This window comes from Symphalangus syndactylus, chromosome 18 (assembly GCF_028878055.3).
Source record: "Symphalangus syndactylus isolate Jambi chromosome 18, NHGRI_mSymSyn1-v2.1_pri, whole genome shotgun sequence".
NCBI classification, from domain to species: domain Eukaryota; kingdom Metazoa; phylum Chordata; class Mammalia; order Primates; family Hylobatidae; genus Symphalangus; species Symphalangus syndactylus.
In genome coordinates, this window is record NC_072440.2 from 83,616,530 (window position 1) to 83,628,807 (window position 12,278).

At 44.7% G+C, this 12,278-nt stretch overlaps 1 protein-coding gene across 1 annotated transcript in view; it reads right to left on the bottom strand.

The window, feature by feature from the left end:
• The window catches only part of PLB1 (phospholipase B1), a 212,625-nt gene that overhangs the window by 78,305 nt on the left and 122,042 nt on the right, over positions 1–12,278 (bottom strand). Inside the window, exons 20-21 of the mRNA XM_055253334.2 lie at positions 11,935–11,998; positions 1,832–1,890 (exon numbers count right to left, since the gene is read on the bottom strand). Coding sequence (XP_055109309.2) covers positions 1,832–1,890; positions 11,935–11,998 — 123 coding nt within the window. The remainder of the gene's footprint in view (positions 1–1,831; positions 1,891–11,934; positions 11,999–12,278) is intronic.

The window sequence follows — 12,278 nt, forward strand, 5'->3', positions numbered from 1 at the left end:
CCTTGCCTAAAGCACGTTGTTTCTGAGCATTTTGAAGGGCATGCTGAGACTGGCCTCCCAGGCAGTTGGGGGTGAAGGCTGGCCTCCATGAAAGGCCCCCCAGGTGTGATCCCTGCTCTCTGGTACCCAGTTCCTTTGCTACATGCCAGGCAGGTTCACACCCAAAGTGCTGCCTCCCTAGGAACCCCTGAGCAGCTGTGCCAAGATGTGATGACCCCTTGTCCTGAGAGTATCTTCAAGGAGACCAGGGAATTGGGAGGAGGTGATGTCAGGCCCCGCCGGGCAGGAAGAGGTTGGGGTAAGCAGTGTATGAAGCTGCTAAGGCCCAGCCTGCCAGTCCTTCCTGGGAGGTTATGAGCAGTCAGGCCTTTGGGGTAAAGAGTGGCTGAGGGGCCATGGAGGAGGCTGCCACAGCACAGGGGTAGGGCCCTGGACTTAGGGTCAGGATCCCTGAATTTTGATCCTGGCTCGAGCACTTACAAGCTGTGTGACCTTAGGCACTTCACCTTCCCCAGCTTCATTCACCTTCTTATTGATTTAGAGACAGGGCCTTGCTCTGTTGTCCAGTCTGGAGTGCAGTTGCACCATTGTGGCTCATTGCAGCCTCGAAATTCTGAGCTCAAGTGATCTTCTAGCCCCAGCCTTTCGAGTAGCTGGGACTATAGGTATGTACCACCATGCTTAATTTTTTTCTTTTTTTTTTGTGGAGATTGGGTCTTGCTTTGTTGCCCAGGCTCACCTTGACCCCCTGGCCTCAAGTGATCCTTCTGTCCTGGCCTCCTAAAGTGCTGGGATTATAGATGTAAGCCACTATGCCCAGCTATTTTTTTTTTATTTTTATTTTTTTCATTTTTATAGAGATGGAGTCTTGCTATGTTGCCCAGGCTGGTCTCGACCTCTTGGCCTCAAGTGATCCTCCCACCCTGGCCTCCTAAAGTACTGGAATTATAGATGTGAGCCACTGGGCCCAGCCTTTATTGGTTGAATCTAAAGAAAGTCATACCTCGCAGGATTTTGTCATGAAGATACATCCCACTGAGTGGGATGATATCACTGTGATAGACCATAGACATGAGAGGTGTCTGCTTGTTCTTGGGGAGGATTCAGCTGGAGACCCTGTATTCTATTGGCCCAGAGAATAGCAGCTGGACTGTGATGAGAGGCTGTTGAATGGAAGCTGTGTCTAGGAACCTCTGGGACCCCAGCTCCCAGGCTCTCAAGGGCCTGATTCTGCTTTTCATGGACAGTGCTTTGCAGGGTCTGGGGTGTCACCTGGGGGCAGATGCAGAAGTGGATTTGGAACATCTCTGGCCTATCTGCCTCTTCCACAGACTCCCGTCTTCCCACCCTCCCCCACCTCCCTGCTGCCATTAGCACTTGCCCTGTCTCATCATCTCTTCACCTCTCTTCCTGGTACCTTCCCTTAGCTTTTCTACATGGATAAAACAAAGCACTGGATCCTTGGAGGGGTTCTACACCATGGTCTGGAGATCTTGTCCAATCCTGCCCCACCGCTGACCAGCTGTGTGACTTGGGGTGGGTCACTCCTGTCACCCACACTCCCTCTGGGGTCCCTCCACTTCCTGCTCTCTCCTTCATCTCAGCACTGGGGGAGGAAGACGAGACCAGAATGGAGGTGGGAAACCATGATGGGAAGGGAATGCTGTTGAATGCCAGGGTGGGTTGGACAATGGAGAGATGGAGATCAGGACCCGAGATGGCAGCATCTAAGAGCCAGGCGTGAGACCTTCTCTCTCCATTTTCCTCTCCAGGTTCTCATATCAGTCAAAATCTTTTTCCCTCCTACCCCTTCTGCATCAGGGTCACTTACCGTGAGAGAGTCACCCAGGGCTCCAATTACGTTGATATCAGCTGGCTTCAGCCTATGAACTGAGAATATAAGCAGGAGTGAGTTGAAAACGGGGCTTCCAGGAAAGCACTGGACCCATCTACTCTGAAACAAAGGAACAACTTCCAGGATAACAAAGAAAAAGTCAGTTTTTACCACCAAGACACCTTGGATAAAAGATAGGAAAAACCCATGCTTGTCAATGGGCTCTGCAATGCCAGCTGTGGAGTCTGAGTGCTGGCTTCCTCTCTGGGGTACCTGGACACAGGAACAGGAAGCTGAAAGGTGGATCCTGCTTTAAGTGGGGAGCTGTGCTCGCATTTGTTGAGACCAGATGCTACGAGGCGAGTGGTGGCAGGCCCTTGGCAAGGTGATTTGGGAGGAGGGAAGAAATTGCCATGGAAATGCAACCAATACTTAATCTATTCTAGGATCTGATATTTGGGATAAAATATTACATCATCCTATAAAAATCAGTTCAGTTTCTCTAAAGTGAAAAAGGAATACTTTTATGCCACTGACTATTTTTTTTTTTTTTTTTTTTTTTTTTGAGACAGAGTCTTGCTCTGTCGCCAGGCTGGAGTGCAGTAGCGCAATCTTGGCTCACTACAACCTCCACCTCCCAGGTTCAAGCTGTTCTCCTGCTTCAGCCTCCTGAGTAGCTGGGAATACAGGTGCATATCACCACACCTGGCTAATTTTTGTACTTTTAGTAGAGATGGGGTTTCACCATGTTGCCCAGGATGGTCTCGATCTCCTGACCTCGTGATCCACTCGGCTTGGCCTCCCAAAGTGCTGGGATTACAGGCGAGAGCCAATGCGCCCGGCCGACTGTTTTTTAACTGAGATGAAATTCATATAACTAAAATTAACCATTTAAAGGTGAACAGTTCAGCAGCATTTAGTATATTCACAATGTTGTGCAACTATCACCTCTATCTAGCTTTGAAACATTTTCATTACCCCAAAATGAGACCCTATAACCCATTAAGTGGTCACTCTCATTTCTCCCTCCTCCCAGTCCCTAGAAACCAATAACCTGCTTTCTGCCTCTATGGATTTATCTATTCTGGATATTTCATGTACATAGAATCATATAATATGTGACTTTTTATGTTTGGCTTCTTCTATTTTGCATAATGTTTTCAAGGTTCAATTATGTTATAGCCTGTATCAATACGTTCATTTTATTTTTATCTTTTGAGACAAAGTCTCACTGTGCCACCTGGGCTGGAGTGCAGTGGCTCCTGATCATGGCTCACTGCAGCCTCGACCTCCTGGGCTCAAGTGATCCTCCCACCTCAGCCTCCTGAGTAGCTGGGATTATAGGTGTGTACCATCATGCCCAGCCAATTTTTTATTTTTTTGTAGAGAGAGAGTCTCCCTGTGTTGCCAGGCTGGTCTCAAACTCCTGGCCTCAAGTGATGCTCCCACCTCAGCCTCCCAAAATGCTGGGATTACAGGCGTGAGCTACAAAGCCCAGCCACTTCATTCCTTTTTATTGTTGGATGATATTCCATTGTATGGATATACCATACTTTTGTTTATCCATTCATCCATTGATAGGCATTTGGGTTATTTCCACTTTTGGGCTATTGTGACTAGTATTGCTATAAATATCTGTGTACAAGTGTTTGTTTGAATGCCTGTTTTCAATTATTTTGGTATACACCTGAGAGTGGAATTGGTGGGTTATATGGTAATCCTATGCTTATCTTTTTGAGGAAGCATCAAGCTGTTTTCCACAGCTTGACTATACATATTTTTTATCTTTTGAGTTTCAGCATTCCATGTGATGTGGCAGCCATTAACTCACAGGACAAACATGATGAACACAAAACAGTGGCTGGGTGCTTTGGAGACCACACAGTGATCAGAAACAGAGAATGCCCTCAAAAAGCTCACAAGCTAAGGAGAAAATGAGAAATAGTTATTATAGTGTAAGACCGATAAACACTAAGAGAGGTGTGAAGTGATGTGAGGCTATAGAGCTGGAGGGATGATCTCCCCCTGGGGGGGCCTGAGGAGGGGGTCACAGTAGGCTTCATGGAGAAGGTCACATTTGAATTAAGCCTCAGAAATAACAGAAGGATGAGGGAGAGCGAGATCGGGTGATGGAGGGAAAAGCATGATGGATGGATGTGGTAGGGTAGAGCTTGGATGTCTAGAAAGCCCAGCTAGTCACAGTTTGGCTTGCATGAAGCATATATGAGACAGCAAAGAGAAAACCACCTTGGAAGGGCCTAACCAATATCTGGTAACCAATAATCTGCTTTCTGCCTCTATGGATTTATCTATTCTGGATATTTCATGTAGATAGAATAATATAATACGTGACTCTTTGTGTCTGGCTTCTTCTACTTTGCATAGTATTTTCAAGGTTCAATTATGTTATAGCATCTATCAATATATTTGTTTTATTTTTATTTTTTGAGACAAGGTCTCACTCTGTCACCTAGGCTGGAGTGCAGTGGCGTGTGATCATGGCTCACCGCAGCCTCGACCTCCTGGGCTCAAGTGATCCTCCCACCTCAGCTTCCTGAGTAGCTGGGATTATAGGCTTTTATGCCTGGCTAACAAGTTGGGAGTTTAACACAGATATTGCTATATATGTAATTACTCACGTACACATCTACCTACTACATCTACCTACTCCTTTACCTTATAGACTACCTACTCCTTTACCTTATACACATAAGAATGTGAATCCTAGTGTATTTGGGGGACCACCCCTAAAATTTCTTAAGCCATATATAGCTTGGTCTCTCAAGTCACAAGCTCACCTCCCACTCCCCCAATTACCTCACCCCCAAGGTCACCCTGACTTGGCCACAGCTCTACCTTTGCTGATGTGCTTCTGTTGTGTCTAGTGGCTCAATGCTGCACTAAATTATTGAAATACCTCTTGTGGTTTGGAAGAAGCCTAGTACAGAGTTTGTACAAGGGAGTGGCCCACCCTGGTACATTTCAGTGGGCCATTGCTTAAGAAGGATAAACTGAAAGTTGTCCACAGGAGGCTTTCTCAACAGCCTTCTTTGCCAAAGACAGCTTATAAAGCCTGTAGCATGACCAGATTACAATCCCAGCACTTTGGGAGGCTGACACGGGCAGATCACCTGAGGTCAGGAGTTTCAGACCAGCCTGTCCAAAATGATAAAACCCCGTCTCTACTAAAAATACAAAAATTAGCCAGGCGTGGAGGTGTGCGCTTGTAGTCCCAGCTACTTGGGAGGCTGAGGCATGAGAATTGCTTGAACCTGGGCGGAGGAGGCTGCAGTGAGCCAAGATTGCACCACTGCAATCCAGCCTAAGACAGAGCGAGACTCCGTCTCAAAAAAAAAAAAAAAAAAAAGCTTGCAGACCTGCAGTGAAACACAGGATGAGATGATTTTGACACAGCTGGACTACATACAACCCACAGCACCCATCAACATCCAAGTCACGGCTGTGGAATTCTACCTGTGCAGGACGCCGGATTAACATTGAGTGGAAAACATACTCAAGGGACTTCAGGTCTCGTCTCCTTCCATGGAGACACTTTGTTTACCTTCTTTCATGCTGTCTGCCAATGGGGACAGCCACTCGCAATGAGGATTTGCTCTCATTGGAAAAGTAAAAGTTCTTGCCTCTTCCTACGAAAGGATACAAACTCACACATACATAGTTGTAAATATATGTGTGCAAAATATATAGAGCAGCGGTCCTCCAACTTGAGCCTGCATCGGAATCACCTGGAGAGCCTGTGAAAACACAGATGGCTGGGCCCTGCCTTCAGAATTTTTGACTCAATAGGTCTGGGATGGGCCCAAGGATGTGCATTTCCAACAAGTTTCCAGGTAATGCTGATGCTGCCAGTCCAGTCTGGGTACCATATTTTCAGAACCACTGATAGAGACACTTGATTATCAAAGCCATTGACTGTAGTCAAGTACTGCGCTTGGACCTGAAAAACCTAGAATCAAGCCCAGGAGGCAGAGGCTGCAGTGAGCTATGACTGCGCCACTGCATTCCAGCCTGGGCAACAAAGTGAGCCCGTCTGTAAAAAAATAAATAAATATTTGGCTGCGTGTGATGGCTCACGCCTATAATCCCAGCACTTAGGGACGCCAAGTTGGGAGGATCACTTGAGCCCAGAAGTTCGAGACCAGCCTGGGCAATATAGTGAGACCCCTTCACTAAAAAAGAAAAAAAGACTAGAGTTGTTTCTCCCGTGTGTATGTATAAATTGTCTTGTGGCCCTCATAACTGTAGCTGCCATTGCACAGCCTGATGACAGCTCTGCCTCTTAGATTCAAGAGCTGCTGAGTATCTTTCTTCAGTGTTCTTTCTTCTCCCCCTCGCCATGCCTTGAATCCACCCTTACACACACACACACACACACACACACACCATGCACACATGCACCATGCATACATGCACCCTTCCACATGATTACAGCCTGCTTGGCTCTTCCCAGCCATCCATAGCTACACCATGTGGTTAGAAGAACAATATCAAATCACAAAGCCAGCTGCACACGTTAGCGCATGTCCACCAGGCTGTGCAGGAGAACTTTAAAATGACCTCTTCTCAAAGAAATCAGACAATGGGGTTAAAAAGGCAACAAAACAAAAAATAAGACCTTTTCCCTCCAACTCTAGAGTGGTTTATTTTAGCTTCTGGTGATGACAGTCAAACACTGTATTCTTACTGCCATAATGCATCATACAGTGAATCCTGTGAACACTAGCTAGTATGCAAATGTTAGGGGAAATCCTTGGGGCTGGGTAAAATATGGCAGAGATAGATAAATTTGCTTCAAAAATATTATCATTACAGTTTGCTAAAGAGGCAGCTGAAACCTACCATTCCTGTCTCCTAAATTTGTAGCAGGCAGAAAACATAGACACACACACACACACACACACACAGACACACACACACCCCTATGTTTATGTCTATGTGTACATACATATGTATAGATAGACTGATTGGTCTACGGCCATACCACCCTGAATATGCCTGATGTCATCTGATAGATTGGTTGATTGTGGTGGGGGTGGTTCTCCAGTTTGCCATTCTGAAGGAGTCTCAGCAAGAGATACAGTAATAAACCAGATGAAGCAAACCTGGGTGGGAGGACTTGACTTAATCTGTGATCTTATTGTTAAGATAGAGCGCATCACATTTCACTGGCCTAATTTCCCGTAGACCTTGATTTGAGGTTTGTTAATGTCATCATTAATGACAAACACAGCTTAGAAATACAGTAAAGCACTTTAGCAGTTGCTCTCCCTGGGAAAAGAACTATTTAGTGATAAGATTAAATTTGTGTGGGCTGATTAGCTAAACATTATCTGGTACAAATTGTCCACCACCTTGAGAGAAGCTGATAAACACATCATTAACTCATCACGATTTCTACAGAGGGGGCCTCTTATCAGAAGGCCATCCAAGCCATGATGAAGTATCACAAATAGCAAGGAAATTACACACTAGACTATAGAATGGGGACACTGCCCACTGTACACGGAAGGTTATACCCAGGAGAAAGGCTTGGCATGCTGGGGCTTTGTCTTGTGCAACCCAGCAACTTAAACCACCTGGGGCCCTAATTTGAAAAACATGCTTTCTCTCAATTGTCACCAAGCGTTGCCCAACCTATTTACTGTCTGATTTTAGGGACTTAGGTTAAGACTTCCACAATGGCAGTAAGCAGCTGCCTCAAGATTGGAACCATGTTTTGCCTTTGGAGTCTTTGGTGTGAGTTTCCATGAACCAATGTGTGCCTTCCACAGGGGAGCTCAAGAAACCTGTTAACTGGAATTAAAGGCTAAGTGACTCTGTGACAGGGACTTCACAGATCTCGAAGTTTTAGATGATGAAAACCATAGGGCAGGGAAACACTTCTCTAAGTGTCTTGGGGGAGTTTGAACTCACTCAGTAGGCTGGTTGCGTCCAGGGACAAGCAGGCTGTTATTCCCCACAGGGCATCATTCCTTCCTGATGACAGGGTAGGTCAAGTCACAAGACCCCTGAGTAGGTGGTGACCGCAGAAACGGCCTCATGACCTACACTGAACATTGCACTGCTGGCTCACGATGAGATGATGCCCGTGGTGAATGACCACCCAGTGCTGTAACCTGGCCATTTTTCATATTGGCTTTTGAAGAGCTAATTTTAGCCAAATGGGTCAAATCAATGACATCAGGGACTTAGCAAGGAATTGATGGCTTAAAATAAATGAATGAACTGTTCTGGTTTATACTATTGGTGACAGCAGCATGTAATTAGCTTTGTGGATCCTTATTTGCAAAAGCTCTGAATTTTTCCCACTGTGTGGAATTTACCATCAAGATAGCCACTTTCATCAGAAAGTCAATAAGCCATGTCCCCTGTGACTCCTCATTGTCACTCTTTTATTTGCAAAAAGTGACTCCTTTTCTCGCTGGGAAAATCCTAAGCCTACTAGTAGGCCCAATATGGTTTTTCTTAGTTATGCTAACTATGTTAGGGAGAGGGCCATCTAGCAATGGAGCATGATGTGTTTACAAAGTCATAAAGTCCACAGGAGAGAGCACTTGGCAAATTGCATCTATGTGCTGACTAGGAGGAAAAAGTTGCAAGGTTTTAGTTTTTACTGGCTACCCAATACCAACTGGTTATAAAAAATCACCTACATTAACTCTATGTATCTCATCCCAGGTCATACATTAACTCTATGTATCTCATCCATTGACCCCAGTAGGTCAGTGGATAAAGCACATCACTCATGAGCTCTGAAGTGTACTCAGAATGAGGCACCCAAGTTGCCAGGGCCATGGCCTGTTGATGACAGGTAGCATCTCACTTTGAAACATCACTTTTAATGATGCTTAGATGCATGTATCTGTGATCAGTTTGGAGAAGCACTAGAAAATGAGACTATAAAGAAGGTTTTTGAAAATAACTTTGGACCAGCATGGTAGCTTATGCCTATAATCCCAGCACTTTGGGAGGCTGAGGTAGGAGGATCATTTGAGCCCAGGAGTTTGAGGCCAGCCTGGGCAACATAGTGAGACCCTGTCTGTACAAAAAATAAAATTAGCTGGACATGGTGGCATGGGCCTATAGTCCCAGCTACTTGGGAGGCTAAAGTGGGAGGATCTCTTGAGCCACGGAGGTCAAGGCTGCAGTGAGGTGAGATCGCACCACTACACTCCAGCCTGGGCAACAGACCGAGACCATCTCAAAAAAGAAAAAAAAGAAAAAGGAAAGTAACTTTGAAGGCAATGCAAAAGTTATTGTAAAAGGTATTCTTAGTGAAAAATTGTTTTAATGAAAGGCATTTTAATCTATTTGATTTTTCAATACCTTTTTCAATCCTAGGGACTGTTGATCTGATGATTTGGAAATGTTCATTCAGATTAGTTCAGCAAACGTTTATTGGGCTCCTACCACGTGCTTGAGTCACTGGAGGTATAAAGATAAGATGATCTCCTCTTATAAGACATGTATCAGATTATTTTGATTAGAAATTGCAAACATGATCTCCAGAAGAGTGTATGACCTCACCAGAAATATATGATTAATATCAAAGGAAAATAATAATATGCACGTGTGCTGTCTTTTTACCTACCCCATCAGTCGCAAGGATGGTTAGAATGTTCAGTCAAGATCACTGGCACATGGCTGGGTGCAGTAACTCATGCCTGTAATCCCAGCACTTTGGGAGGCCAAGGCAGGTGGATCACCTGAGGTCAGGAGTTCAAGACCAGCCTGGCCAACATGGCAAAACCCTGCCTCTACTAAAAATACAAAAATTAGCTGGGCATGGCAGCAGGCACCTATAATCCCAGCTACTTGGGAGGCTGAGGCAGGAGAATCGCTTGAACCTGGCGGGTGGAGGTTGCAGTGAGCAGAAATCACACCACTTCACTCCAGCCTGGGTGACAGAGCGAAACTCTGTCTCAAAAAAATAAAAAGATCACTGGCACAATAACAAAATGTATTTTTCATTATTGGCCAGTTAACTGTGACCATTTTTCTGAATGACACTTTCCAGGTGAGACTCAGAAGTGCAGGGCCAACACTCATCTGTGAGTGCTGATTCCAGGTGGAGAGAGAGTGTTTGGGTCCCATGCTCACCTTGGTCAGATCGGGGAGCCTAAATCTACCCATCTTGTTATATAAATGGCTCCTGTCACCAGAGGATCTCAGATTTTAAGGCCTTGAGATTTCTTGATGTTTAATCTTCAAGTGCTGATACACACACTAATCTTCAGGGTCAGGGAATAAGGAAGAGGTTTACATTTTACCCAGCTTTTAGATGTTGAGATATGCTCTAATGATATTGGCTGGTTATCACTTTCATGACAGAAACATCATCTAGACAGATTACAAAATGCTTTAGAGAGCATTCTTTCAGGATAAGATTAAAAAGGGAATGGATATTACTTTGCTGTAAATGTGTGTGGCTATTAAAACTTTCAGATGTTCTCTCTAGACCAGGTGAGCTGGTTTATGCCTGTAATCCCAGTGCTGGATGATCGCCTGAGCCTGGGAGTTCAAGACCAGCCCGGGCAACAATAAGACCCCATCTCTTAAAATAAAAAAAAAAAAGAAAGGCAGGTGTGGTGGTGCATGCCTGTAGTCCTAGCTACTTGGAGGCTGAGGCAGGAGGATCACTTGAGCCCAGGAGGTCGAGGCTGCAGTGAGCCACAATCATGCCACTGTACTCCAGCCTGGGCAACACAGTGAGACCCCATCTCAAAAAAAAATTCTCTCTTTATATATATATATATCTATAGACATATACATACACACACATCTATCTATATAAACACACATCTATCTATCTGTGTCTATACCTAATCTATCTATTTTTGAGTAAGGGTGTTTATTATAGGAGGGTCTACATATGAAGCTGATAATTTATTTTTGCTAATAAAGTCCTGCTAGTAAACTAATAGGAATGAGTTGGCACCATGTATGAGGGGAAATAAAGACTAAATGTGTATATGTAAGATCTGTATCCCCTATTCCATTCTTCTGCAACTTAGAACAAGAGTCAGTTATATACCGAGGTTTTGGTTAGACTATTTTTAACTTTCCTGCCAGCCATGTGGCTTAATTGGAATGTGTAGAGCTACGGCATGTGTGAAGGGCAGCCAAGCATTTATTTGCTCTCCTGATGCTCAGCACAAGGAGACAATCTGACTACGAAGATTTGCATCCCCAGAAGATTCTTGCTAGGCACTGTGACATCCCCAAACTTAATTTTCTGTTTTTTTATAATCCTGAGGCCATGAGAAACAATAGATCCATTAGAATGTAAACTCCTGAAGGCAAGGAGGCACTCAACAATCCTCTAACACACAAATGAGTAAATAAATGAACAAATAAATGGACACGTGAGTCCGCCTTTAGGACCAAGCATGGGAATCTGTAACACTGCTACAGATGCTCCTAGGCTGATGTTTTGAGTCACTCAGGTCACCAGATGGCTATGACTTCCCAAGGTTACGTGCCCATAGCTATCACCCCCAGGCTACCTTGCCTGGAGGCAAAGGTACAGCCCTCAGGCAGACCGTCTTTGGGAAGGTTGCTGATGACTGCCTAGAACACCCCATTTTATGGCCCAGCAACAGACATTTTAGAAATACTGAGAGGCAGTGAAGATGGTGTGTTCATAAGATGACGTGCTTTCCTGCTCTGCGTGGTGTTTTAGTGCATTCTGTGTGTGAGTGAATCTGCAGGCAACTCAGACAGGGACTATGGACTGGCTATTTTTGCTTTCTGCTTAAAGGTAGTTTTGCTCTTTTGGAGAACAAATCCACCCATCAAGGCGTCAAGGCAGGGATGATGACAACTCACACAACTAACATTGGGTTCTTTGCAGAACATGGCCTGGTACAGGGTTACTGCTCAATAAATGCTTTCTGATAATGATATCACATTTTAGTTAAAGAATAGACACAGGCATGGCCTTACAAATATACATACAGAGTTATTTCCGTTGTCCCTGAGAAACCACTCGGGAGTATTTCAGGTTATGTGGAAAGCCCTTACTTGGATGATTTCAGGCCTCAAATGAATTTAAAAATCACTGGGTGCAAGCTGTGTACCTGAGGTGGGAACCGTATCGGAGGGGTCTTTGTCAGGACATCTGATTTCTGCTCCTTCTCTTACCTGAAATGAGACACACAGGGAAATAAGGAAAATGGATTTTGCTAAATTGGAAATGGGTGAGAAGTGGGGCCTCTATTTTGGAAAACATCATTTAAGATAAAGTAAAACTTTGATGTCGTTTAAGATTTCTCCCTCTCCTTCAACACTCATATCCAATTGTCCACATCTTTTCCAAGTGCTCCCAAATCTGTTCCCTCTGCTCCAGTGCCTCCACCTCCACCTAAGTTCAGGCCTTTGTTATTTCTTGCCAGGATATTGCAATGATTCACCATCATCATGG